This window comes from Paraphaeosphaeria sporulosa (genome assembly GCF_001642045.1).
Source record: "Paraphaeosphaeria sporulosa strain AP3s5-JAC2a unplaced genomic scaffold CC84scaffold_2, whole genome shotgun sequence".
NCBI lineage: Eukaryota > Fungi > Ascomycota > Dothideomycetes > Pleosporales > Didymosphaeriaceae > Paraphaeosphaeria > Paraphaeosphaeria sporulosa.
The window spans coordinates 3,434,600-3,461,523 of NW_017253361.1; the positions used below are offsets into that span (position 1 = coordinate 3,434,600).

The 26,924-nt window shown below is 53.9% G+C and overlaps 9 protein-coding genes across 9 annotated transcripts; 4 read left to right on the forward strand and 5 right to left on the reverse strand.

The window, feature by feature from the left end:
- The first annotated feature begins 128 nt into the window (after positions 1-128).
- On the forward strand, positions 129-2,381 carry CC84DRAFT_1139070 (xylulose kinase). The gene is made up of 3 exons (XM_018176221.1): positions 129-450; positions 509-975; positions 1,023-2,381. Exons 1-3 carry the CDS (start codon positions 402-404, stop codon positions 2,298-2,300), a joined length of 1,794 nt encoding a protein of 597 aa, XP_018040840.1. The 5' UTR covers positions 129-401; the 3' UTR covers positions 2,301-2,381.
- Positions 2,382-2,537: 156 nt separating this feature from the next.
- Positions 2,538-3,909, forward strand: CC84DRAFT_1139074 (short-chain dehydrogenase). Its single transcript, XM_018176222.1, has 2 exons — positions 2,538-2,704; positions 2,860-3,909. Exon 2 carries the CDS (start codon positions 2,903-2,905, stop codon positions 3,821-3,823), a length of 921 nt encoding a protein of 306 aa, XP_018040841.1. The 5' UTR covers positions 2,538-2,704; positions 2,860-2,902; the 3' UTR covers positions 3,824-3,909.
- A 55-nt stretch (positions 3,910-3,964) lies between these two features.
- Positions 3,965-5,510, reverse strand: CC84DRAFT_1237280 (uncharacterized protein). The gene is made up of 2 exons (XM_018183893.1): positions 5,324-5,510; positions 3,965-5,269 (listed from the first exon to the last, which is right to left on the reverse strand). Exons 1-2 carry the CDS (start codon positions 5,374-5,376, stop codon positions 3,976-3,978), a joined length of 1,347 nt encoding a protein of 448 aa, XP_018040842.1. The 5' UTR covers positions 5,377-5,510; the 3' UTR covers positions 3,965-3,975.
- Positions 5,511-7,165: 1,655 nt separating this feature from the next.
- CC84DRAFT_1139076 (uncharacterized protein) lies at positions 7,166-9,322 on the reverse strand. Its single transcript, XM_018176223.1, has 3 exons — positions 9,089-9,322; positions 8,501-9,035; positions 7,166-8,447 (listed from the first exon to the last, which is right to left on the reverse strand). The coding sequence occupies exons 1-3, from the start codon at positions 9,185-9,187 to the stop codon at positions 7,333-7,335; spliced, it is 1,749 nt and encodes a 582-aa protein (XP_018040843.1). The 5' UTR covers positions 9,188-9,322; the 3' UTR covers positions 7,166-7,332.
- A 1,359-nt stretch (positions 9,323-10,681) lies between these two features.
- Positions 10,682-11,586, reverse strand: CC84DRAFT_1161417 (uncharacterized protein). The gene is made up of 2 exons (XM_018177732.1): positions 11,547-11,586; positions 10,682-11,477 (listed from the first exon to the last, which is right to left on the reverse strand). Exons 1-2 carry the CDS (start codon positions 11,553-11,555, stop codon positions 11,001-11,003), a joined length of 486 nt encoding a protein of 161 aa, XP_018040844.1. The 5' UTR covers positions 11,556-11,586; the 3' UTR covers positions 10,682-11,000.
- An 879-nt stretch (positions 11,587-12,465) lies between these two features.
- CC84DRAFT_486123 (uncharacterized protein) lies at positions 12,466-14,164 on the reverse strand. Its single transcript, XM_018186463.1, has 2 exons — positions 13,745-14,164; positions 12,466-13,695 (listed from the first exon to the last, which is right to left on the reverse strand). The coding sequence occupies exons 1-2, from the start codon at positions 13,955-13,957 to the stop codon at positions 12,691-12,693; spliced, it is 1,218 nt and encodes a 405-aa protein (XP_018040845.1). The 5' UTR covers positions 13,958-14,164; the 3' UTR covers positions 12,466-12,690.
- Positions 14,165-19,979: 5,815 nt separating this feature from the next.
- Positions 19,980-22,687, reverse strand: CC84DRAFT_1139083 (multicopper oxidase). The gene is made up of 2 exons (XM_018176224.1): positions 22,240-22,687; positions 19,980-22,194 (listed from the first exon to the last, which is right to left on the reverse strand). Exons 1-2 carry the CDS (start codon positions 22,437-22,439, stop codon positions 20,382-20,384), a joined length of 2,013 nt encoding a protein of 670 aa, XP_018040846.1. The 5' UTR covers positions 22,440-22,687; the 3' UTR covers positions 19,980-20,381.
- A 114-nt stretch (positions 22,688-22,801) lies between these two features.
- On the forward strand, positions 22,802-24,429 carry CC84DRAFT_1161423 (phosphoesterase-domain-containing protein). The gene has a single exon (XM_018177733.1). The coding sequence runs from the start codon at positions 23,119-23,121 to the stop codon at positions 24,301-24,303; it is 1,185 nt and encodes a 394-aa protein (XP_018040847.1). The 5' UTR covers positions 22,802-23,118; the 3' UTR covers positions 24,304-24,429.
- A 1,086-nt stretch (positions 24,430-25,515) lies between these two features.
- CC84DRAFT_1213802 (uncharacterized protein) lies at positions 25,516-26,684 on the forward strand (the record flags this gene model as incomplete). The annotated part of the gene is made up of 2 exons (XM_018182570.1): positions 25,516-25,702; positions 25,756-26,684. The coding sequence occupies 2 exons, from the start codon at positions 25,516-25,518 to the stop codon at positions 26,682-26,684; spliced, it is 1,116 nt and encodes a 371-aa protein (XP_018040848.1).
- Between the last annotated feature and the right edge of the window lie 240 nt (positions 26,685-26,924).

A 26,924-nucleotide genomic window follows, 5' to 3' on the forward strand; every position in this document is an offset into this window, starting at 1 on the left:
AAACGATTCCCCCGTTTACTTGACCATGGCGGTTAGGTAAACCAGTTGAATATATCTGTTACCTCAGTTGATGCTCTGTATGCTTCATATGGATTCTGTACGACATGACTTTCCCCTGGGCATGCTCTACTATGCGGAAGAACACGAAAACCTTTCAGACAGATCGATCCGGACTTTATCCGGATCCAATGGAACTTCGTCGCGTCTGTAGGGACGACCGGCAAAAACGATCGTTTACAAGCGTCACCGTGGGGCGCGATAGAGCTAGCAGCTTAGTCGCATAGGCTCGGGAGGACAGCGACTGACGAGCTGGACCCTCAGAATCTTTGGCCTTTCCATGTCTTGTCTACCTCCAAATTACACCGTCACTTTACACGCCCTGCCACCGACACATTGCGACTATGGCTGACCAGTTTTTGGGGTTCGACCTGAGTACGCAGCAGCTGAAAGGTCCGTCTGCCCCGCAAAAGCTACCCCACCATAGCTTGCAACTGACATTCCGCACCAGGAATTATCGTAAAGTCAGATCTCAAGCTCATTCACGAAGCCAAGGTCGACTTCGACGCCGACTTCGCGAAATATGGCATTGAAAAGGGCGTGCTCACTAACCCAAGTGAGGGTGAGGTGTTTGCGCCTGTCGCCCTGTTCCTCGACGCCATCGAGCTTGTGCTGCAGCGACTGAAGGAACAAGGCGCCGACTTTTCGAAAGTGCAAGGCATCTCAGGCGCGGGTATGCAGCACGGAACTGTGTTCTGGAGCAAGGATGCAGAGAGCATACTGGGAAGCCTGGATCCAGGAAAAACGCTGCTGGAGCAATTGGAAGGGGGTGCAAAGGGTGAGAGGAAGGGTGCCTTCAGCCATCCCTTTAGCCCGAACTGGCAAGATGCAAGCACACAGAAACAGTGCGAAGAGTTCGACAAGAAGCTGGGGACGCCGGAGGAGTTGGCAGAAGCCACAGGCAGCAAAGCTCACCATGTATGTGCAACGAGCAACATAAGAGAGCGACACTGACTTACTGGGAGCGCTTTAGCGGGCCGCAAATCCTTCGCTTCCACCAAAAGTACCCTGAGGCATACAAGGCGACGGCCCGTATCTCGCTCGTATCGTCATTCCTCGCATCCGTCTTTCTCGGAAAGGTGGCTCCCATCGACATCAGCGATGTCTGCGGCGCCAACCTATGGGATATCAAGAGCGGACGATGGAACGAAGAATGTCTCGCTCTTGCCGCTGGTGAAGAAGGAGTCGACAACCTGAGGTCGAAGCTGGGAGATGTACCGGAGGACGGTGGCGGCAGCTTTGGCTCTGTCTCGCCCTACTTTGTTAAGCGCTACGGCTTCCCGGGGACCGCCCAGGTGATCCCATTCACGGGCGACAACCCATCGACCATCCTGGCTCTACCCCTACGTTCCTCAGACGCCATCGTTTCGCTCGGCACCTCAACCACCTTCCTCATGTCCACACCGCAATACAAACCAGATCCTGCGTACCACTTCCTGAACCACCCTACAACAGCAGGTCTATACATGTTCATGCTCTGCTACAAGAACGGTGGTCTGGCACGCGAACACATCCGCGACGCCATCAATGAGCATGCAGACGGGACCGCCAAGTCCTGGGACCTCTTCAACGAGACTGCACTCAAGACTCCGCTTCTCGGGCAACAAAACCCCGAAACTGACCCCATGCGTCTTGGGCTATATTTCCCACGGCCAGAGATCGTCCCCAATGTCAAGGAAGGAACGTGGCGCTTCCTGTATAAAGACAATACGCTGTCGCCCGTGCCACCTCATGGAGCTCAAGGTAAGACTGAGGACAAGACATGGCCAATTCCCTCAGCAGACGCGAGAGCGATCCTGGAATCTCAATTCCTCAGCCTCCGTCTGCGCTCCCAATCCCTCGTCGGCCCTCAGGGCGATCTTCCCCCACAACCACGCAGAATCTACATGGTCGGTGGTGGAGCCGCCAACTCCGCGATCGCAGAGTTAGCGGGACAGGTCCTCGGAGGCTCAGAAGGCGTGTTCAAGCTCGACATCGGCGGTAATGCGTGTGCGCTGGGCGCGGCGTATAAGGCGGCGTGGGGCGTCCAGAGGCAACAAAACGAGAAATTTGAGGATTACCTTGAGAAGAGATGGAACGAGAAGGATTTCGTCAAGAAAGTTTGCGATGGGTACAGGAAGGGTGTATGGGAGCGGTATGGTGAGGCACTCAAGGGCTTCGATCAGGTTGAGAAGAAGGCGATTGAGGAGAAGGGGCAGGATAATAATGCTGAGCAGAATGCTGGTGGGAAGGTCAGTGCATGAGACTGGGAAGTCTGCGTCGCTTGATAGGAAGTCGCCTAAGGCCCAAAATCAACATATTATCATTTAAGACTTGGAGACGCCTAGCTCGAGTCGCCACGTCTGTATAGCAAGGATGGCCGTTAACGCCGCTCGAGCGTGCGGTGGTTCGTCCGCATCGTCCATCTCATTCCGATTGGTCCACCCTTGCCGCTTATTCATGCTCGCATATTCGTACCGTGGGGACTCTCACACGTGTCAACAGGTTGCACATGGCAGCTAGTCTGTCTTCTATTCCCTAATCTGGCTGTTGCTTGTAAGGGTGGAGCTAATCCAGCTTAGCATCTTAGCATCTGCTTGGGCGGTTGCTCGGCGTTAAGACGAAGACACTTCACCACCACAGGGACGTAAAGAGACATGCGAAATTGGTAAGTTAGTGGTCCTAAGGACGATCTCTCGGAATTAGGAAATTAGGATGAGATCTTTTCAACACCGCAAATGTGGAGACATACGCGAGTCCATGAAGCTGGGCAATCAGTATAAGAGTTAAGAGAGAGGAACGAGAGTTACTGACATCCTTCAGCAGTATTCACTGACTCCTATCACCAACTATCACCTTATCTTCAATGACTCCCTACAATCTCCCAGCAGACGCAGTCTGGTTCGTCACCGGATGTTCATCAGGCATCGGGTACGCCCTCTGCGAATATCTGATCAAGCACACGTCTTCCCGCGTGGTCGCCACAGCCCGCAAGCCCACCACCCTAGCTTGCCTACCGGACGGTCCAAACATCCTCAAGCTCGCCCTCGACGTCACCTCTGACGCCTCCATCCAAACCGCACTGAACTCCACGCTCTCACGTTTCGCCCGCATTGATGTTGTAGTCAACAACGCCGGCTACGGCGTTATGGGCGACACCGAAAGCATGGACCTCCCTCGGGCGCGCGGCGTCATGGACACCAACTTCTGGGGCGCCGTCCGCGTCACCCAACTCTCCCTCCCTATCTTGCGCGAGGAGAACATTAAGACTGGACGGAGAGGCGGTCTGGTGATGCAGATCACCAGCATGGGCGGCCGCGTCGCGTTTGCCGGCACGACATTCTACCACGCCAGCAAGTTCGCTTTGGAAGGCTTCACGGAGGGCCTCTCCAAAGAACTACCTACAGAATGGGATATCCACTTCCTCTGTGTGGAGCCCGGCGGCGTCAAGTCGAAGTATGCCGAGACGGGCATGAGCACCTTCGACGAGGCTAACCGTCTGGAGGTGTATAAGGATCCCAACATGCCAACGAATCAGCTGCTGAAGTATATTGAGAGTCCTGGGGCGGCGAAAAATTGGGCTGAGCCGGAGCGGGTAGCGGAGGTGTTATATGGCTATGTGAAAAAGGGCGGGGAGATGCCGCTGAGGTTGCCGCTGGGGAGCGATGCTTGGGGGCTGTTGAAGGCGGCCGCGGAGAGCAATGCGAAGGAATTGGAGGTGTTGATGGGAGTTAGTTGTAGCACGAGTGGGAAGGAGCAGTTAGAGAGCCTTGACTTCTTGAAATAGGCGTTGGGCAAACGGAGCATATGGGTGTGGAGGACGGAACACAAGACCGTGCTCCCTCGTGCGGGGTGGACAAGCATTACCTACACAACTCTTCATTTAATGTCGAGCGGTTTCGATCAGTTTGTGATGAAGTCTTTCACACCCGCGCCCACTTAGCTATGTCCCTTGATTGCTGCCAGCCTCGACCTCACAGGCAGATTCTCCTCGCCCCCAATCTCTGGGAATGCCTCCAACTCCAGCCCCTTCCTGAAGATCACACAATGCGTGCTACCACCATAATGGAACATGCCAATCTCGTCACCCTTCTTGACATGTTGCGCCTCCTTGACCGTGATGTCGCATGTGCTCACTTCCGTCATTCCAATGCCCAAAAAGCACACTAATCCGATGTCCTTGCTGTCGGCTTCAAAGTAGATGATCGCCCGCGTAGCCGTCGCGGTCAGATACCCCTGCCCATCTGCCTCACCGGCTTTGTTGATATCGTTAGACTTCGTCGTCGGATCGCCCAGCCCTTCGAAAAGCGGCTCGGAGAAATACGTTCCGTCTTTCACGTACGCTTTCTTGACCGTACCTGAGACAGGTGCGTGCCAGCGATGGTAGCTTAGCGCGGAGAGAAAGGCCTGATAAATTGTGCCGCCAACGAAGTGCTCATGCAATGGATCGTGGTCCAGCATGTCAAGCAGACTGTAGGGCTGGCCCTTGATCCAGAAGCGATCACGTGCAGCGATATTGCGGGCGATGTTGTAAGGCTTCGACTCGCACGCATTTGCTATGACGTTATCGTCCTCGGGCGAAGCAACGGGCCGCTTGTCCTCGTGCAAGTGCCGCGTGAAGAAGTCGTCCCAGGACTTGAAGCCATGGTGCTTAGCGGTAGGATCGCACTTGAACAACTCTTCAAAAGCGTATGATGTCTTGCCAACGTTAGCAGTCGCGCAGAGATCCTGCGTGCCATGCTCGCTGAACCAGCCGATGCAGTCGTTGCCGAGGACATAGGCGGAGGCGGGACTAGAGAGAAATTCTGCCCAGGCATTCAGCAGCTTTTTGAGCATCTTGTTCACATCAGGATCTAGGAAGAAGGCAAAGCCGCTTGGCGTTCCCATTGGCCAGTCTAGGATAGCGTTCATTGGAGTCCCCACCATACCGACGCCATAGGATCGGTCGTTCCATTCGGGCGCTGTCGTGAGAATATGATTGAAGAGCATCAACATGTGCTCGTAGTCTCGAACTTGCTTGTGGCCTGCCGGGTCTTGCGAATACGGCTTCTTGGTTGGGATTTCCTCGAACATTGAGGACACAAGAAGATAGATGCAAGTGTTGTTCTCAATGAGGGATTTGAACTCTTTGATGAATGGGTGATAATCCTTTGGATTGGCGTCGACTTTTTCGATAATGCTGTTCATCCAGTCCCTGTGAATGCGGTGGTCTGTTGGGAGCCATTGTCCCTGCCTCAGAGACATTAGTGAGAGCCCTAGATGTATTCGAGAATTCAAGAATGCCTACCGATGCACTTGGTGCTCCTGGGGCACATCGTCTACTCTGTCTTGGAAAACCATGTTTGTTCAAGTTAGAAATTGTAGCTTGGTCTTGCTTGCTTTTATAATCGAGCTCTGTAGCTTTTTCCCTTGTTTCTCTAGGCCCGTACCAGGTAAATGCGTGCCAGTAGTGTATGTGTGCAAGAAGCTTGGCGTCATGGCTACGTCACAGTTTGACCTTCACCAACACGCAGCCTCGCCATCGTTGCATACCTATTACGAGAAATCAAGTATGGGGACACCCAAATCGAGATTCGCAAGCAGAAAGTGAGGATGATGATGTGGGAGTACAAACCATAGATATGTAGCGCTTAGGATGGAAGCCGCGATTGGCCTCTTGCCTATAATACCATACCAAAGATTAACCATCTAAAGTAGGCTTTACGGTGGAATTCGATCTAGAAGAGGTGTTTTTGGTGGAGCTTGTCTCTAAAGGTTGCTTGCTCCAACACCATGCTGAACAAACGCGATTGAAAGTGGATCGTTGGTCAAGTTCGATTGGCTCTGGGGAATACGATCAGCTGGGCGCCATACGAAGATTCAAGGATCTTTCTGTGGCTGCAAATAGATGTTGTCCTTCGTCTCTGACGTAGTGTCTGCGGCTGAGACTGAATTAAATGCCCCAGGCTACTTCGGTACTTGGGTGTTCCAATCCGCCTCATTCATCAACATATACAACAATCTCAGTAACACGAAGAATTTCACTCCTCTCGACTCCTATAGGCAGAGTGCACTCTTTACACACCGTATGCATCGTTGACGGCCCCAACGACCACCATGCCGTCCCCGGAAGCCAACGACGTGTCAAGATACGAGAAAGTGCTTCGGGTCGTGAGGAGCACAGGAGTTGATTGGTGAGCAGTATATTGATGATCTAACAGTGGTTCTGGAAGTGGCTACATTTTGGCGTAAGTTTCTTATGCTCGATTGCTCCCATACCGGCATATCTGTATTTTTCGACCGAGTAAAGCGCCACAATTGCCTTTTGGGATCAGCCGGTCAAGCGTTCGTCACCTTGCAGGCTCTTTTTGGGGTTCAAAAGTAAAAAGCACTATGGTATTAGGTAAATAAAAAGATGCCATCTAAAAGTACTTTGGCGTGGAGCGACGCGGCGGTCCTGCATGGGAGCAGCGAGTTAGCGAAAACTTTTGACGAATCGTTCAAATTGGACAGAGGAGTTGGCGTACACACGATCTGAACATGGAATATCTGCAACATCTGAGTCGCATTCCGCGTTGTCGTGTTGGATATTCAGCCGCAGATTACGCCTGAAATATGCCAAATTTTTCCTAGTCTTGCTTCAGATGTTGTCCCAACGCACGATTTCTACAATAACCACGGAAATTATAATCTACTTATCCGTGCTTTCACAGTCGTCATGCCCTCAGACAGAACGACTACAAGTGCAGACACAACGGCAGCTGGCTCGTCATCCGCATCGCCCGGTCCATGGCTACCTTATAGCACATACTCGGATCTGCCGTCGAACCGCGCCGCTGGAATTCGATCTCTGCAGAACATGGTCATTGATTTAATTGTCGGTCTGGGCTTACTAATTCTCACTGCGATAGTGGGGTTCACGGTGGTGTGCCGGAGAAGACGGCTCCAAAATAAGAGAGTCATTCAGCAAGCTGAGCATGAGGGGGTGCTCGATCCACCTGAGCTGGTTGGCATCGACAAGTGATAGGAAGACTCTGAGACAGGAAAGAGTGCGGTCCAGGCTTGGGTATAGTATGGTGTGGATAAGAAACAGAGATACATACAAATGATATATAAGTCATTCATCGAGAGCCGCGTGACAGATATTCATGTCCATCAAGAGGAAACGGTTTGTATAAAAAAAACTCTGTAGAGTTGCCAGAGATGCCACCAAACTTGATATAGCAATGCACTGCTTCGAACTGCGTGTCGATGTTCTTTACCGTAAAAAGCAGTACCCTGCTGCTCAACATCATATCCCAAGATCGCTTTTCCCTCCTAAGCCGTGCATGGTGCAGCGCCGTCACATTTATCTGGCTTGCCCTGTCCGGCTGGTCCTTGCCACACATCACCTGGCTGCAAGCAATTTGTCGGGAAGATCTGACTGCTCGCGGTGATCGTCCTCCCGCAAGCTTTGGTCGTAGTCGCAGGTGTATTCGTAGTCCTGAAGGTGGTGGTGACCGGGGTATTGGTCACGGGAATTTTAGTACTGGAAGTTGTCGTCTTCGTAGAAGTAGCGGAAGTTGATAGTGAAGCAACCTGGGATGTCGCAGTTGGCGCTGCAGCACCGTTGCAGCTGCTTGGCAGTGGCGACCCCAGTGTTGGCTTCGCCTGACAAGTCGATACCTTCAAGCCGACGGTGAGAGAGGCTAGGCCATCTGCACCGAGTGGATCGGCTTCACCGCTGCCGGAGCAGGTCAAGGTGCCCACATAGGCATTGAAATTATACAACCCACATGGGCAGACATTGGTAACGTCTTTCAATGACGTAGCACTCATGACCGTCACACCATTCCTCTGAAGTGCGAATTTTTGCTGTCCAACACCCATCGGCACGGTCCAGGCGGCAGCACCAGCCGATGCATTGAAAGTTTGAGTGTTACCTCCGGAAGACACCGATACTTGGCCTGCAGACTTGAGCAGCGACACCACAAAGACGGAGTCGCTCATTGTTTGCCAACCGTCTGGTCTGCCTTTGAAGTAGTTCCCACTGCCGTTATTGGCGTCCTGCATGGTGGTGTCTGTGGCATCACAGTTGATGTCTCGAAGCGTGGGACGGTACCAATACACAAGTTCGTCTTCAGTGATATATGGTGTTACGTCGGAGGCTCCAGCTTTATATGCGGCAATGTAGGGCTTGCTCATGTCGAGCCAACCAGCGTGAGGCATGTCGTTGGTCCATTTGGAGTTGCCGTCATCGTAATGTTCCGACTTCAGTGGACCAATGTAATGCGATTCGCCGTAATCGTTCCAGGTAATGATCTCGATAAAGCGAGGTTTCAAAGAGAGGATCTCATTCCAACGATGATACCAGAGTAGGTCACCAGGGAAAACCCAGTTCTTGGAGTATGAAACCTCGGGTCCGAAATGAGTGAAGAACCATGGTGATACGGCTGAGCTGAGGTTAGCATCACTACTACCTGATTGGATCCTAGTATAAACTTACGGGCGATATATGGCTTACCAGCCAAGGCTTGTACATAACGACTATCGCCCTGGGCTACCGTGACATTTGCACCAGGCTTTGGTGCTTTATTGTTTCCATCGTTATCCCATGCAATCCAGTTAAGAGCTCCATCAACATTAGCAAAGCTGGTACCATACTCCGGATGGATGTTCGGTGCCCAGAAGACCGAAATACCAGCAGCAATGCGCATGGCAGGCACATTAAGCTGGTCGCCTGCGAAGCTACTCGCAAACACTTTGCCATCTACTATCAATTGCCCTGGCCTGTTGCCATACTGCGCAATCTTCTGACCTACGGCTGAAGCATCTGACGTGTCGTGGTACCAGTTGAAGTCGAACGAGATGAAAACTTTCATTCCATTATTGGCTGCGCTTTCGTATGCGTAGTTGAGTTGCGTGTCGGAGTATGAATCTGTGCCAATGTTGAGAGCGAAGGCATCAATGCCGAGCGACTTTGCACGTCTCATGTCATCATCGTAGTCTGCGGCACTGGTTCGGTCGCCCACGATACCGATCTATGACAGCTGTCAAAGATTGTCGTAAAATGGGAAGCAGACAAAAGACGTACCATGAAATGGCAAAACACCAGCTTGTCACTCTGGGCGAGAACACTCAGCGCGAGGCAGCACAGCAATCCTATGCGGGTCAAGAGATGTGAGTGAGCCATGGCAGATCGAGCGGCCTTCGAGTGAGCTGGTGATCAACCTTGCGAAGCCCTGAGCCTAAATAAATACGATTTTTATTGTCTCGTTCTAGGCTGTCATCCTATACCTGAACAGGTGAGCCATTGAGGTCGTCAGCAAATCAAAACGTGCGCTGCTGATGCAGCATTGTGAGCCCGGAGATACACGAAAAGGGACAGCGTCTTTCCTTAAGTAAGTCCATTTAAGGACCATGTGATACATTTTGGACATCTAGCCTTCCTCAAACGTGTAGAAGCGCTCAGGATCGAGATGCCCTTGGAGCAGATTATGCGTTGGCCGTGGATGTTAAGCTTTCCGCGGGGTTAGAGTTAGTCGTAGGGTAGTAGATGAACATCGAAGCTCGATGCAACATCCGTGCCGGGATGACTCTGATCTACCGACCGATCCCTAGCGTATTCAAGAGCTTTTGGTGACAACAAAGCCGACCTTGCTTAGAAGGGGACCGGTGCAAATACCATTACGCCCACTCCCTATCCATGACATATTCGATGTTAAATGCTACGTAGGTCTGTTAGCTTGACCGTGAATTGCGTTTGCTGTGTCGCATCTGAGGTTGCGCTTATCCGTGTGTAAACCGCCCCCAGGTTAGGTTACCTCGCACACAAAAAGCGAAGAAATATCAATGCATCTCCACGTCAAGCGATCGGCAATGCGACCCGCGGACACGTCTCGACCCCGGATTCTGCAAACCAGGGTATATGCTGTGGGGATAGAAAGCGGGGCCAGCGTCGTCATGTGTTTAATTGAATTGGACCTGCCGAATCTAGTAAAAGGTGAGGCAGTGAACAGAAGTTCGCTGCATCGAAGCGAGCTCTTTACGGCCGTCTTTAGTACTACCGTAACATGTGAGATACTATGGAGTTTTTTCTATGATTCGCACCCTACAGAAGCACAATAATGCGTCCGCGGCTCCACGTCGGTATTTCCAGCTTATGGAGCAGAACATCGCAAGGCTAAAGATACGTGCCATTGTTGCATGAGCTGGCCCCACTCAGGTAGAGGAGTTGAGGAAAATAACTTCGGGTTGCGGAGGACGGCGTGGGTAACGGCGAGAGCAACGACGTGAGCATAGGCACTGTGCGAGTATATAATTAGGGTTCCTACGATAGGAGAAAAGGTGTAGTAAGACGACTTTACGATGAGGGAAGTAACGACATGGTTGGCGCCACTGCCCTACCGATTGACATGACGATATTAAAGAGATCACGTGCCCCTTCGAACCAAAAACGAGATTGACTTTTTTGCACATATAGGCGTTCGAGGACCTCATCGCTCGCAAATCCACATCTAGTGCCTGCAGGAAGTCCCTCGTGTAACTTTTTCACCACATGCATTACTTTCGCTAATTCCTCACCCCAAGATCCACCGGTCTCCAAACACCAGGCATACCAGCCCTTTCTGACCCAAGTGCTGCCAGCGCAGCAAGCGCGTCCCAACCCTCAATTCCCTTCCCCGGCGCGCCATCCAGGTCAAGGTCTACATATCGCAACAGCCTCGTTCCTCACCCGAAGGAGGCCCCCTTTCTACCGCAGCACGTTGTGCACTAGACCTGCTCGCCCAGGCCCCTTACAACCCACACTAGGAAGCTCAACATACCACACCATACCAAGCGGGTTTGCCCACTAGGGGCGCACACCTCGTTCCTCACGTTTGCACCCCAATTCCGCGGGGACTTGTTCTTCGTGCCGCGAGCAGAGCATGTGGTTGTGTGCGTCGCTTGCTCGCCGCTGCTAATGCCCAAGATTGGTCGATCGATGCGTGTGCGTGGAGGAGGCCTCACATGACGCCCGAGCAATAACCTGTGCCGTTGATGGCAACGCACTTCGACCATGCGGGGTCGTTACAGCGTTCTCCACCTTCACGGGCTAGACATGCCTCTTTGGCCCGCATGCTTTCGTGCCGGACAACAGCCCATCCGCCTATGGCGCAGCCGGCTACGAACAGCGTGAAGAGCAGAAGTATAGCTATGATCAGCGCTCGGTTCTTCCTCCATTTTTTGCGGAGCACTTCGTAGGCCCGTTGCCGGCTTTCGTGTGTCTCATATGATGTGTAACCCCTCCGCCATGCAATCGAGTCTAGGATGTCAAAGGATTCGATCGAGGCGGGAGACGTTGGTGTGTCGGATACGATTGACTCTGCGTAACGGGGCTGGACGTTATTCGACACTGCGGCGTTGTCGTCTGAGTACGGGGAGAACGGGACGGGCGTGTAGCTAGCAGCCTTTGGCCTTGAGGGCGACAGCGATAGGGATATCTACGTGCTCATTCAGCCCACCTTGGTTCTTCCTCTGTGCATTGGATCGATTGGGCATTGACGACTCACAGGTGCCATGCTCACTTGTTGTGGGAGTGTGAAATGGGTGTACACGCGGAATCCATCGCTCCACTACGCCTTTATGAGCGCTCACAGCATGCGCGGCGGTGAGACGTAGCACGTCAGTACAACGACCCCTGCGGCGCTCTCTGTATGATGCACGCCTCCTCCACTTCTGCCTACTCGCCGCTACCTGTCCGCAAGACGCTGGGCCTATGAAACACCACGCATATCAGCAGCCGGCGCCACTCTGAAACCGCACGCCATCATGCACCGCGCGCGAACACCAAAGCCGAAAACGGCAAGCAGACAATCTGGCTGCAAACAATGCAGCGGGCCACAAGTAGATCGTGTTGGTGCTGGTGCGATATCATGATGAGTGTTTTCGATTGGGGTTTCTCTAACTAATGCTCGCCAATGTGCTTTTTTGCTTCAGCCATTCCGCTTGCTCGCCGCCCAAAAACAATCTGAAGGAGCCATGCAATCTACGCACGCTCAGCCCCTGATCCCGGCCCTCTATAGCTAGGGATACCAGCATGCGCACCTTCGCTTCCCTCAACATGGAAGCAAAGACGCCAAGAACGTGAAAGCTGAGATAAAAAAAGAAAGTGTGTGATGAAGGGGTATTTCTTCTCGCCGAAGTAAGAAAATGATTGGGAGATAGAGCGTGATTGTCTTCGAGAGTTGCTGGCTGGGAAATCCATCAAAAGCTCCAGACCACCATCTCCGTATTCAATTTCAGCCTGTCCATCGGTCCGACACGCAGCCCCTAGCACGCTCACACCCAGCGACCCAAATTACGTGTCCACTATACACATGGGATTACGCCTCGGGCCGTGCTGGGGATGCACCAAATTGAGTTGACATGTTTTTTGCTTCCACCAAAGTGGGATTACGACCGTTATTTTTCTGGGATGGTCGCAGGGACAAAGGAAATCGCTAAAAACCAATGAAGAGTATCTCTGGGACTCCGGGGAACGAAAACGCAAACGCTTGCAATGCCGATGAAATGGACCATGCTATGATGCTCATTCATACAAACGAGTTTTGATACAGCTAAAACGGGTGAACCAGGCAAGCCCGAGCACGCGAAGAATGGTCAAGAGGAGGCCTATTGATCTTAGGTCGCTACGGCCGGTACCACCATAAGACGTCAGTACTGCGGCTGCGGCTGTATGTATGTATTTTGGTAGTACTGCGCTTGATGCATGTTGGCTGGATGCTCGGGCGTTGGGGTGGTAGGATACGTGGTGGGCGGCATGGGATGCGACTTGGCCACGTATTGCTCATTCTCCGGTGTGATAGGTGGGGTGAGGCATCCATGTTGCATAACAGAAGCAGAGTAATGAGTCTTCTGGGGTGTCTGAGGTCCATAAGCATCGATCATCGACTTCGGCTCTTCCAATCCAACAGACGCCGGCGGCGTCGGTGGCGCAGCAGCCCGTCGCGCAATCTGTGCCTGGCGTTGAAGGAACTCGTCTACAGTCGTGGAGACGTTCGAGAGGTGCATGGACGAATACTTGCGAGATAGTACTTGCGAAGGCTGATACAGGTGGTTGGACAAGCTCATCACGGTCTGGGGGTCGTATGTAGCAGCCCACTCAGACACCTTGTGGTCATTGCGAGAGAGTATGCACCTGGCCAGAGCGAGCGAGGACCTCGCGAGGATCGAAGGTCTAGTCGAGACAAACTCCTTGTGGAACAGGGCGATCTCGGCGATGTACAATGACATGTGCTCAACCTCAGGATCGTAAGGTCCTTCTGCAAGAGCAACCTGGAGGAAGGCGTCAACAGTGGGGTGTCCAATGATCCAGTTTAGGGTCTGTAGCACATGCCACTCCATCTGGGTGAACATCTCATCGTCGTATAGCGAGCAGCACATCGACTTGAGCTCGCGGACCGTAGGCACACGGTCCTTCTTGTCACCGTACTTAGCAGCGATCAGCAGGGCAGCACAGCCGACTAGCTGATAATGACGCTTGTATACGACACGGCGAGAGCAGTAGCGGTCGAGGAGATTGACAGCGAGGAACAGGGTCTCTGGAAGCAGCTGGAACGCAGCGTGAGCTTCAACGAGGAAGTCAAGAAGGTAGGGGCGCATGAACCACTGGATCTCGGTCTGGATGTCAATAGAATTAACATCGGGCAGAGTTTGTGACTACTTGGGGTCAGCAAGGAAGCAGGTTTGAGCAATGTTGGTCACAAACCTCCATGTACTCCATGTGGTCCATGATATCGTCCTGATATTCATCTGCAGTTAATCTTGACAGTTCCTCTGCAAGGGCCCGCTGCTGCATGCGGGCGATGGCCCGGGCACGATCCCTCTCTTCTGCGCGCGCGGCGTATAAGCCATCATCTTGAGTCTCAACAAAGTACGAGGTGCATTGTCCATAGCGGGACATGGGTTGCCGGAAAGCCATTGTAGTGTTTGGTATTCGAAAGAGTGGACGTCGGTCTCCTGGATAGACTATATACTGGTAGGATTACGCTCTGGTGTGAGAGTGTTTGCTCGATGAGCTGTATTAGAGAGCGGCAGCCGGGTAGGCACAGGGCGAAAAGACTGTAATTAGTTGGATATTGGTAAAAAAACCCAGGTATTGAGAAGCGGGGAGCTGGTATAATAGAGCCTAGAGCGACATGGTGTAAGCCAAAGGGTACGCAAGGTAGAACGCGTGAGCCCATACCTGAAGAATTAGATAATTACGTGAAAGAGCGAAGGACAGGAACCGAGAAATCCAAGGTGACGAATACAAGACAGGTCCAAGAAATCGAGTCCCTTGCTAGCAGCATCCGACAGCAAGGTTGGAATGGGTGGCGGCTGCTATCCCCGAGAGGGAGAGCTCGTAGATGGGGCAGAGCACGAGTTAACGAGTCCGCCGGTGGGTTGTAGAGTTAGTGGATCGCCAAGACAGCGGGGAATGCGCGGATTCCAGATCTGGCAATCACGAACTTGACGGAGTTGTTAGCTGTGCTGGGTGGAGTGGTAGTTGGGGCTGTACGTACGCTGGGAGCGGCCCTGGGGGATAGGGTCGAGTTGAGGCGGGTAGCAGCTGGTTGTGACGACGTGATGGTACAGGACTACGCAGCCATTCTGTTAGCATGTATTGCAGAACCTTCGAAGACAACAAGAACGTCGAGGGGTGTCGACAGGTAGGGTCTCGAAAGGCAGGGTCTCGAAAGGCAGGGTCGCATCCAATGATGTGTGCGTGGGCGTGGGAAATTGTTGGAATGGAAGTGTCTCCTGATTGGGAAAAAAATGTAAGACGGCGCCCTAGAGTCGAGGCTCGTGGTGGCGGGCGGAAGCAAACCGCTTGGGAAAAGTGCAATTCACCGCCATTGTACCACGTTTGCAGCGGCGTCAGATCCAAGGCTTCCCGTGCTCAACAAGACGGCGAGAGGCGCGGGAGGTATCGGTGAAGCGTGAGCGCGAGCTACGAGGCGGAGATTGCGATGATCCAGAGCAAGAGACACGAGAGGCTAGCATGACACGTCTCGAGCGCGCAAGAATCCGGCGGCCACTTGGTATGCAGCGTCCCTCGAGCACCCACGCATCCAATTTAACGCTGCACTGGACCGCCGCCACCCGTACCCGCGCCACACCACGTACACGACCCGTCTGCCCGTGCGCCTCTCAGCCATGCCGCCACCACTGAGGTCCATGTCGTTGCCATCGAGGCCGTTTGTGGAGGGCGTTTGTTCGATCCAGAAGAGATATCGAGTCGCAGCTTCCGTGCTCATGTCAAACGGGCAGGGGCAGTCCCACAGTTGCCGAGCGGGGAGGGGGTGGGGCGTGCGGTCGAGTCCAGGAAACGTCACGGCGGATTGGCACGAGAAGAAAAGAGAAACGTACCCTATACAACACAACAGATGATTGCACGTCTGCACCGCTTGTCGAAGCACGAGGCTGAGGGAGAGGCGAAGTTGGGAGCGCTGGAAGGCTGACGAGCAGGGTGGGAATGCACCGTCTTGTGCAGCTCTTGGTCGCAGTGGTGGAGGAGAGAGTGAACGGGGCGGAAGGCACAGGGTGTCTGTACGCTTCGTCGAGTCCTGTTCGGGAGAGGGTACGGCCGGCTTGGGGAGACCGAGGAGCAGGATTGGGAGTTATAAGGAAAGATGGATGTGAAACGTTCAGCACTCCATCAGATCCTGTACTAACTGCTCCGACCGTGGTGAGAAGGCGGATAGGGAGGAGGTGAGCGAGAGGTGAGAGGATGAGGAGAAGTAGACGGGCCAAGGCTGAAATCACAGGCCAGCAGCGCCCAGCATCAGGCGGTGGAGCTCTGGGTGGATGCGTCGAGCTAGGCTGCATGGGCGCCCACGAGCAAGGAACCACCGGCCGCCCCTAACCAATCGCCCCCTAGTGCTCCGGTGTCGTGCGGCGTGAGGGCAGGATGGGCTTCTTTCTTTGTTGCATCTGGCAGCTGGCCAGGAACACGTTCCCTCTTCACGCGTCGCCCTGCCCACCATCCGCGGCGCGCCAGGCCGGGCCGTGGCTGCATCCTGTGCGCTCTGCTTGTCGCTCCAGCGTGGGACGGCGCACCAATACTGCGAGCAGTGCGCGGGGGCAGCGTGCGACGGGCGGGCGGCTACCACGGTGCCGGCTGGAGTGGACAGCGGACGCGGTGAACGCCCGCGTCGTCCACTGCAAGAGCTTCGCAGTATCTTGCGATGGCTGGACCACGGCGACACGGCTCTCTACACGTCGACACGTACATGGATGGCGACGTCCGGTCAGCCACTCATGCATCGGTGCTGGCGCGAACACGCGACCCACGAAACAACTTGGAAGCCAGCTCGCCAAGGCCTGCTTTTGCCTTTAGGCAGTGCCGCCGTCAGGCCCTCCCCCAGCACATGCATGCAAACTGCGAGGTTCCCCTGGGCTCTGACCGTCGTCATTTGTACGCTGTTCGTGTCGACCGCCGCCCGCCATCTCTCCTTTTAGCTGCGGCGGCTTATAGCCATCCATCCCGCCCGACGCCGCCAGCTGCTGCACCGCCATCGCATCAGAACGCGTCGCCATCTTGCACCACGCCGTGGCTGGCTGGCTGCCCACTGCTTGCTGGCCTCGCTGTAGCGTGCAGCTCGCTCACGTTGCTTCTGCGTTGCAACTACTATAGCAGAAACTCCTCGCTACCGACCCCTCAGCCGGCGTAATACAGCCACTCCTTACGCGGGCCTTCCGCAGCAGCCCCAAGATCTTCCGACACTCGTCCCTCAATTTCTGCTTCTGTGGGACGGGCGGCGAATCGACAAATGTCCATGCTGACCATGCCTCACTCGCGCTGTATAATTGCTTTCCCACGCAATCTCACACGTCGAGTCGCCAGCGCGTCCTTCTAGCTCGCTTCTCGAAATTGCCAATGCCAAACATGGGCGACTCCGTGTGCATGGGGCCTCTCCGAACGAGCCGCATTGCGATTATTGAGCCGTTCCAGAAACCGTCTCGTCTCTCCCTTGCGGAGCCTCGCCATATGCGGGGGTTGGTGTGTGTACTGCGTGCTGCTTGACGAACCCACACGCGGTTCGAACATGCTGCCATGTGGACCATCAATTGTCTGTGACCGACGTGAAAACGAGCCCTACATAGTCTGGCCTCCACGGGCACACCTGTCATCGCCAGGCCATATGCACATCACGGTCGTAGGGCACTCTACCCTCGGCACGCGTCTTCAGCTGCATGCAGGATGCGGTTCGTTGGCTCAAAAGGTAGAGGGGCGGCGTTGATTCGGTGGTCGGCCACGCATCGCCTATGAATCCGAGAAATCGGTAAGCGTTAGCGCATCTCCCGCGCTCCCAACATGGCACCGCGCAAGCAGTCCTCCAACGCTGCCGCTGCGTCCTACTTCCTTGATTCGCCCCCGCGTCTCAATAATTCCATCTTGATGGCTGCTGCAGCTAGCCCGTAGCAGCCGCCGTCCGATGTGTACGGCACTGCCTGCCAGCCACCCGACTGCAGCCCGTCTCGTCTCATCTCGATCTTGTCTCGCCTGATCTCAGATTATGTCACAGTCGCGAACGCGAGCGCGTCTCTGTCGAGCTGCAGTCAGAGCACACGCGACAGCGCGACAAAACTATGCCCTCTTACTATTTTGGATCCCGCCTCCGTGCACGCCGGGCCCGGGGAGGACGCACGTCTCGTGTGCAGACTGCAGTGGACCCAATATGCGACCCGTCGACGCTCCTTGCCTCGCTGCTGTCTGTACAGAAATTTTCAACGTCGTGCGGGTCCTTGACCAATTCTGCCGTCGGTGTGACAGGACGTCAATCGTCTCCCAGAGCAACAAGAAGGTACCTCTGGTAGCGAGCTCTCGAAAAGCGGGCTGCGTAACACGGGCGATTCGCACGGCGGCTTCCCTTCCTAGCGCTCCAGTCGCTTACCCTACATGATCGTAACACGGCCACGACAGCGCTGCTCATCCTCACACAGCCGCAAGCAAACTTTTGACTGCAGATAATCACTGCTACGCCCGCTGCGAGGCTGCCGCCGTCGCTGTCGCTGCACATTGAATGTCACCGCATCAGTTGGCGGGATGTTCCCAACACTATGGCCCTGCGGTCAGACATTTGCCTCCTTGCCAGATGCTTCTGCTTAATCAAGTAGTGAGCGTAGCAGACACGATAATCACTTGTTTCGAAGCATGTCGTGGTGGCTCCTGAGAGTCAGACCGGTCCGGACCCACAGCGGCCCATGTCCGAGGATGGAGCCTTACGGATTATCACTCATACGCACGTCAGTCTCCGCTCGGAAACACGACTGACTGTCTTGATGCCTAGCCAACGCGCGAAAAATGCGCGTTCCTGTCTCGCCGTTGGGATGCGCGTTGGGCAAAATGCACTTGCTGATGGCGCTGCAGCCGGGTGGTAGCCAATATCGAACCCCACACTGGCGGCATCAGCGCCCGTGGAAGCTTAGCCGACTCCCCTGGGCGCATTTCGATCACGGTTCTGTGACATCAGCTCGGTCGCCGAAACCTTAAGCTGAATTGCTAGCCGATGCCTCCAATTCCCGGGTGCTGGAATCTCACGATCGTCAGTTAGGTGGGTTTTGACTTTTCGCCGTAGCAACCACCTTCCGCTCTTCCTTTCAATTACTCAATTATTGCACGTTGCCGATGATCAGCGAACCGCTGAGGGGCGGCCGTTTAGTTTTTGCAGTGGATACGTCGACAAATTCCTTCATCGTCACAGCAACCGGGAGCGAGCAGGATGTTCCGCAGCAACCGCACCTCTAGTTTGAAGCAAGTGTCCTTTCCATGCTTATCAATGCCTCATTAGCGCATTCACAAAGATGTGAATGCATCGAGGGCTTCACGGCATATGAAAGTGTCCCGACGTGTTCCATGCACAGTGCAGCCAGGTGTCCAAACCGCTGCAGACCCTTCAGCAGCCTGGGCCCCCATCGCGTCAACAAGACCCTTCAAGATCCTTACGCAGAGGCCATCTACGACCCTGTTTCCATGAATATACGTATGCACCTTGTGGACCCTTATTTCTCGACACTTTCGCCTGGTGCACAGCGCTTCGTGCACTCAATTTGTAGTAGACTCTGCGAGCGCTCTCAGGGGCTACGGACGGCTTCGACGGGGCCTTGAGTCTGGTCAAGGGGTCATCGGAGATGCATACTCGTGCTACGAGTCAGCTCAGGATGAAGTGGACGATGGTGGTGGGTGTTAAGGAGGTGTCTGTGCTGGGAACCGAGGATGGCTGGGAGAGTGCGGTTGGGTGACGTTGTCGGGAGCGGAGAAACGTTAATGCGGCTGATTGTGATTGGGTGCGCAGCAATACCGACCCACATTCGACAATGATATGATATTGTCTGCATCTAACATCTTTCTAATTTGCTTGCTCATCGCTGCAGCTTTTCTGGATGGCAGGCAGTACGAAGCCTTGCAGGAATACATTAGGCAACTGCCGCTGATCTGCTGCAGCCTTACGAAGGCTCGGGGTTCATAACTGTCTCTCTAGGAGATCAAACACAACAAATATCACCTACAGCTCAACCCCTAGGACTCAACTTTATTCAGGAAATTTAATTTTATGCTCTTTCCACAAGAAACCACCATCATCCAAAATACCGACAACCCCGAACTCTCCGGCTACAATATCCGAGATCCCCTTTTACTCCCCCTTCGCATTCTTCTCCATCTTCACCTGACCTTTCACTCTCCCTCATGTCCCCTCATCCCTGCATCGACGTCATACCGCGCGCGCCCTCGTTTGCCTCTGCTATGCACACTGTGGTCGCACGATCCACGGCCCGCAAAACGCGGTCTCGCTTCCTCCCTTGCACTGAACCTTGTTCTTTACCGTCGGATACTGACTGTCCGCCCGAGGTGCGCGATCGAACATTGCGCAGGAACCTGGGATGATATACAATTCTGTGATTTGTCCTCGATCTCATTTTAGATATGGGAACGGGTAGCGGTGTGGTATACATGTGTTGGGTGTCTATGCTGCGGCTCCAGTTCAAATTGTAGAGTACATTCTAGGTTCTACAAGTGTAGGAGAGGCATCCTCGGGCGATATCAGGCTCACTACATAGATATCCGAGCATTCTCGCTCTGCAATAACGGTGCTCTGAGTACGTTGCAAGGTAAGCGCTGCACGGCTTCCGACCTCGTATGCCACTCCACGTAAGATGTGCCTCGGTAAACATGGAAGAGCTTCAGTGGCGTGGTGGTGCAGTCCATTCACAGAGATCAGATCCCCAGAACAGAATGGCTGAATGCTACAGGTGCACTCTCGTCCCCAAGAGTCCGACCGTTTGTCGATTACCATCCTCAAGGAAGACCTGAGAACCCGAAGCCAGATTTGTATCCTCCATCTCTCTAATACGGCACCCATTCAGTCGAACGAACCGAACCATATCTCATCCTCAGGCCCCGCGCCCTTCTCAATACCTTCTGCAGCACACAAGCCCTTCACATCATCCGGCAGCGTCCAATTCGCAATCTCATCAGCCCGTGTGACAAACTGCATCAGCAGCCCCGCCTCATTATGCCACGCCAAGTGGCAGTGGAAAGGCCACACGCCGGCATTATCGGCCACGAATCTAATCAACGTCCACCCGAATGCCTCCACACTAGCTGTATCGCGGCGAAGCGGATTCGTAAAGTCAAGCGTATCGTACAGGTTATCGGCGGGATATCCATGGCCAGAACCCAGCACGAAAAACTTGTACCCGTGGAGGTGAAAAGGATGATTGCCGTCGTCGAAGTTCTGGATGAGGATGTCGATTGTGCGGATGCCGGTTGTCTGGTAGACGAGCGTGTGCTTAGCGTCAAAGCCAGCGTTGATGCCAAAGGGGTACGAGAGGTAGTACATGTGCGGCTCCTGCTTCTGCTCGTACGCTGATATGAGCGTGTTCAGGGTTGGGTGGGACATGTTGGTGCGGTAGGAGCTGTCGTTTAGGAAACCTCTGCTGAGGCGCCAGTCTTTGATCTGGAAACTTGAGCGCAGGTATACTTGGTCGTCTGCTTGCTCGGGCGCGGCGATTGCTTGGACGGGTTTCAGGGCGCTGACGTTGAGATCGCGGCATTCGAGCTCGATAATTTCGGGCCAGTCTTTGCTCGCGGGATCGACTGCCACGCTGGGTGCTTGATATCGGATGACTGCGCGGACCTCTTCTTTCAGCTCGGGCTCTTCGTATGCGAAACAGTGGCTGACCATGCGCGCTCTCATCCAGTACAAATCTTTGTTCTCCTTAGGCGGAGGTACCACGATGCTGTAGCGCTGCGCAGGGTTGATATTCAGACGGTGGATCGACTGTGGGTATACATCTGTCCCATCTACTTCTGTGAGAAAGAACTCGTGCTCGTCGATTTGGATTTGAAACTCGGCAAAGGCTCCGACATTGATGAAGCGGATTCTGGTGTTGTATTCGGTCGACAGGTCAAAGAGGGCGTTCGACCGATCTACTGACGAACAGTTGCGGCTCGGCAAGTCTGCGCAGTTGCGAGTACCGCGGCCGTTGATCAGTGCGGACTGCGGCACTGGCTCTTCGTTCTCATTTCCAGGCTGGAGGTATTGCATGAGCAGTTTTGAGGAGAGGTCGTAGTAGTGGTCCGATACCATTACTACTCTATCCTGACCATACGGTACTTTTTGCAGCCTGCTTTCCTCATCGCCCCGCGCATGGATAACTATAGGTCCCACGAGTCCGTCCGCGGCTTGCATGGCCATGTGGCTATGGTACCAGTACGTGCCAGTCTGACCACTCACATTGAATCGATACGTGAACGACTGTCCGGGTGCAATGGGGCACTGCGAGATACCTACGGTGCCATCCATCCAATTTGTTCCGTTTTGGAACATTCCATGCCAATGAATAGAGGTGGCGTTTGAAGCCTTGTTGTGCACGTGAACAACGATTTCGTCGCCCTCATTACATTCGACTAAAGGACCAGGAAACATGCTGTTGATCAAGGTCATGGGCCTGTATACGCCATCTGGATTCAGGTCGTGTTCGGAGATTGTCCAGTCATACTCCCTAGTCGTTGGTTCCGCGTCAAAGTTCCACTTGGAGTCGAGGATATACTCTTCCTCTGGACGCACTTGAGCAGCAAGGGTGATGTTTGAGGAACCACTGCTTCGCGATAGGAATGAATGAATCAGAAACCCAATTGTCCAGGCTGCAAGAAGTGCGACAACGAGTAACCTGATGGGTTAGAGACATCCAAGCAAGTATAGGCCATTTGCTCACCTCAGCCAGTTCCTTCTCAGCAATTGAGTTGTCGAATCCGCCGGTCTACTCCCGAGGTCTTCTTTCCCCTCCGGCTTTTCCACGTCGGAAACCTCACTGCTGTCCTCTGAAAACACTGCATCCTCGAGAAGCCCAGCACGCTCTTCTTCGTGCTCTGCATCCTTTCTTTCGCTTAACTGGAACGCCTCGTGGCGAGCCATAGTAAGGTAGTTCTGGTGCCTCTCTTCTCTTTAAGCAGCCAACGACGCTATGTTCCGCGGACTTCACATCGGCGAAGCGCGTGTCCTAGCGCATACATCCAGGCGCGACCGCGATGTGGATTCAAGATCGTAAGTCCTTGAGCTGGAAGATTCTCGCGAGACCACGTTGTTCCAAGACAGGATTGATTGATGGCAATTGCCATAGGGACTTGGCAATAGCGCACATGCGGCGCAATCTTCGTTTTTTGCCGGGGTGTCGAGAGAGAACGGTGGCTGAAAGAAGATCATGCCGAGACCCTTGGCAGTGTCCAATAAGGGAAGGATGCCATCGCACGCCTTCCACTACGAGAACCAAGCACCCACAACACCTTCCCACAAAAGCTTAACTTCGATGCACCCGCCAGGGCGCCCAACAGGCCACACTGCGCATGTGCTATATACAAACGGCCTGATTCGCGGTCGCGCAGGTCTTGCGCCGCCACCCCGGAGATGATTGACGGCTTGCAAGCGACTCTCCTCGGAGGGGTAACCGCTGTGCTGGAAAACTATATTAGGGTATACATTATGGCCCTTGGCCCTGCATCTGCAGCACTGGCACCGTCGACTGCACTTCAATCTTTCGTTATTACTTCGCGGCCTGTCCTTTTGCGCATTCTGCGTTGAGGCAAAACACGTCAAAATGGTTTCGTCGTTGCTCCTCTCGGTGTCGCTGCTCGCCAGCGCTGCCGTTGCTGCGCCCAAGCAGCCATCCGGCGGGTACAAGACCTCGGACTGGGTCACGGGCAAGGCTTTCGACCGTGTGGCAATCATCTGGCTCGAGAACACCGATTACGACCTTGCGATTGGCGACCCAAGCTTGAAGTCGCTGGCCAAGAAGGGCATTACGCTCACCAACCACTTTGCGGTGACGCACCCGTCATTGCCCAACTATGCCGCTGCCATCTCCGGTGACTACTACGGCATCAACCACGATGACATGACCGCAATTCCTTCCAACGTTTCGACCATCGTGGACCTGTTGGAAGCCAAGAAAATCTCGTGGGGAGCGTACCAGGAAGACATGCCTTACACTGGCTTCCAGGGTTTCGACTACAAGAACCAAAAGACCGGTGCGAACGATTATGTCCGCAAGCACAACCCTCCGGTTCTGTACAACTCTGTTGTGGAACAGACCAGCCGCCTGAACCAGATCAAGAATTTGACCCTCTTCTACGAGGATCTCAAGGCGGATGCTCTGCCCCAGTGGATGTTCATCACTCCCAACATGACCTCCGATGGCCATGACTCGACCGTAACCGTTGCCGGCACGTGGTCTAAGAACTTCCTTGAGCCGCTCCTGAATGACAAGAAGTTCATGAAGAATACCCTTGTCATCCTCACCTTCGACGAGAACCACACCTACACCCAGCAGAACCGTATCGTCGGTATTCTTCTCGGCGATGCCGTCCCTAAGGAGCTAGTCGGCACCTCGGACAGCAACTTTTACAACCACTACAGCGAGATTGCCACCGTCCAGGCTAACTGGGGCCTCGATACCCTCGGTCGCTGGGATGTTGGCGCCAACGTGTTCGATTTCGTGGCGAAGAAAACCGGTGATGATGTCAGGCAATGGTCCGGCAAGACGCCTCTGTCGCAGATGTACTGGAACGTGTCGTACGCTGGCAAGCTCAACAACAAGAACACCTCCGTCCCGTGGCCGATCCCTGCTACCAAGTTGAAGCACAACGGACGCAAGGTCGCCGATGTTGTCAAGAAGACCTGGGGCTCGTTGGAGAAGGACTCTGCTTACACCACTGCGCTTGAGGTTCCTGATGGTCTGCATCCCGAGTCTGAGTTCACCCGTGCCCAGAAGACCAAGTGGTAGATGTGGACTTGATGATATATATGTAGATACGATCTCCTGATACATAATTGTAGTTCGTTGTAGATAATTGAGGCGCTATATTGGCCGCCTCGTCCGTCCAAACCTGGAATAGACTCGTACCCAACAATCTTTCATGTCTAACGCGCTGAGATATTTCAGAGTGATGTTCGAGTAGGTGAGGTAGTCGACAACGCGTCGTGATTGTTTTGTGAGGCTGTGCTTAGATATAATGGGACGCACGGACGCCGTGTTGGCGAGAACCTTATTCGCAGTTGGACCCCAACCTCATTTCAGCCTTCTTTCTGCATCCGAGCCATACCATCGGCAAAACCGACGATCTCGATCAAATGAAATTGGAGAGTGTACGGAGGGAAGCCTCACATGTCATGCACCTCGAGCCTTGAAGGAATTTGCTGCGTTGACCACCTAGCAACACTTTTCAACCCCGTTGACCAACGCTGCCCACAACGGGACAAGGCTACCAGTTCAGCCAAGAAAGCTGAGGAGCGGCGAGATCAGAGGTTCCACACGCGCCTCTTCGCGCTCTACCTCTAGCGCTGCTCTTTTCAGCGAGATCTCGGGCACCCGCATGTGGCTCAGATAAGCCCATGGACTCGGCGTTTCATCTCTTATGCGTACACCGTGAAGCAGGCCTCTTATGCCGGATATGCCAAGCGGGCGTTCACTAAGGCATGCTCCACAACATCTAAGCCCCTGCCTACGCAAACGATTCGTCAAACCACGCTCTCACGCGTACGCCCACTCGAGCCGAGGTGGCTGGAGTTCCTTGGACACTCTCCATTGCAGGACTCTGAATTTGTCACCAGAAGAAAGCGCAGTTGCGCAGCGCTGCTTTTCCCTTCCGTCGAGGCATCTCCAAGAAGATCGCAAGGCTTTAGAAGTAGGATCAAAACACATACGCTTGCGGTCAGCGGCCTGACTTATCTCAGCGTTGCTTCAGGCCTGAGCCTCGCCGGCCGGGTACCAAGTCGCGCGATAAACCCCCTGCGTGGGCGGTGCCCTTTTCGCGATCCATACACTGCCTTTCGCCTGGACATGGATGCGATTCCTGGTTCTCGACATTGGGCCTAGGGGTTCTATTTTGGGGGGCTGCAGGCTTCTGTTGTCATTCAAGTGCACGACGTTTGCACTCTGGACTTCTTGCTACATCTTGAATGCCGCTTGCTACCTACGCTCGCTAATTGCTGCACCATGCTTAAGTTACTTCAGTTCGCGTTGTTCCTAGAAGTGTTCGCGCGTGTTGGCGCTTCTCCTGTGGACGCGACATTTGACGCGGCGCATCCGACGATCACACAGCGCGCTGAGTTGTTTGTTCGCGAGGCACCCTTGAGTTTAGTTGGTTATTATACAATCACAGATGCGGACGGCAATGTATGGAGTAGGTCAATCCTTCACGGTAACATCCAGGAACGCGCTAATACATTTTGAAAGTCACTTCCTCTGAAAAGCCAGGCTCCGTCGCAACCTTCCGTGGTAGCACATTGGTAGATTGGTGCAATGAAGGCTCGGAATACCTTTCCGCGACTTGTCCTTCTGCATATTGGACATCATGCGATGGATCTACACTGATGTCGGAGGGTGGAAGTTCACCTTGCACTGGAACATCAACATGCGACTACGATATCATATACACCGGAAGCGAAATCGACACAACAAGTTCGCTGCGGTGGTACCACTGCATAGATCGCACGTATCTCCAGTTTTATCGAGATGTGCCACCGGGCACTTTGATTGAAGATGTCACTAGCACTGACGCTACCTCGACCGAAAGCTCCTCTGAGAGTTCCTCGGACTCCTCTACTACCGAGACAACCGCAAGTCCGGCATCGCCAGGAACAAGTCTTGCCTCGCAGACTTCAGACTCCACGAGCTCACCCACACCCACATCTTCAACAGAACCTGTGAAAGAGAAAGAACCAAGCAAAGCCTGGATCGCAGGCGTGGTCATTGGAATAGTCGGCCTTCTCGCCGTGGCAGGAATGGGATTCTATCTTTGGCGTCGACGCAACTCGCAAGGATATGGTCCTGCGCCACAAGGTCCACCGACAGGCCAACCGCAAGCACACATGCAGTCCGGGTACCCACCCCAGCAGGCAGCATACTATCCACCGCAACAAGCATATGGAAATGGACCGAGTCCATATCTTCAGCCTGTGTCTCCGAATATGGGCGCCTATGATGCGCAGACGGCCAAGCCGCAGGATAATACAATGTACGGAGGGTACGCAGCACAGCAGTATGGTGGTCCACCACCAGGCGTCGGGACGGTGCAGATGCCACAGCCGAACCCGCAGGTACAACCCCAGATGGCGGCAAATGTGCATGAACTGCCGGAATTAGCGCCTTCTTCGAGGCGATGATGGACTCGAAATGGAGAAAGCGTGCAAATTTAGGGGTTCACAGGAGTCAGATACCCATTCTTATATTTTGTTTTAGATACCCATCGAAAATATCAAACAACTACATCTCATTCCAGTTTTGTATGCTCAATAAGTGTCCTGGTTACTGCTCATATAGGGTCCAAACTCTCTAACTATGCTAGGTAGGGAAAGAGCATGTGAGCAAGTAAGTCTTGAAGGGATATTTGCTGCTTGTTCCGC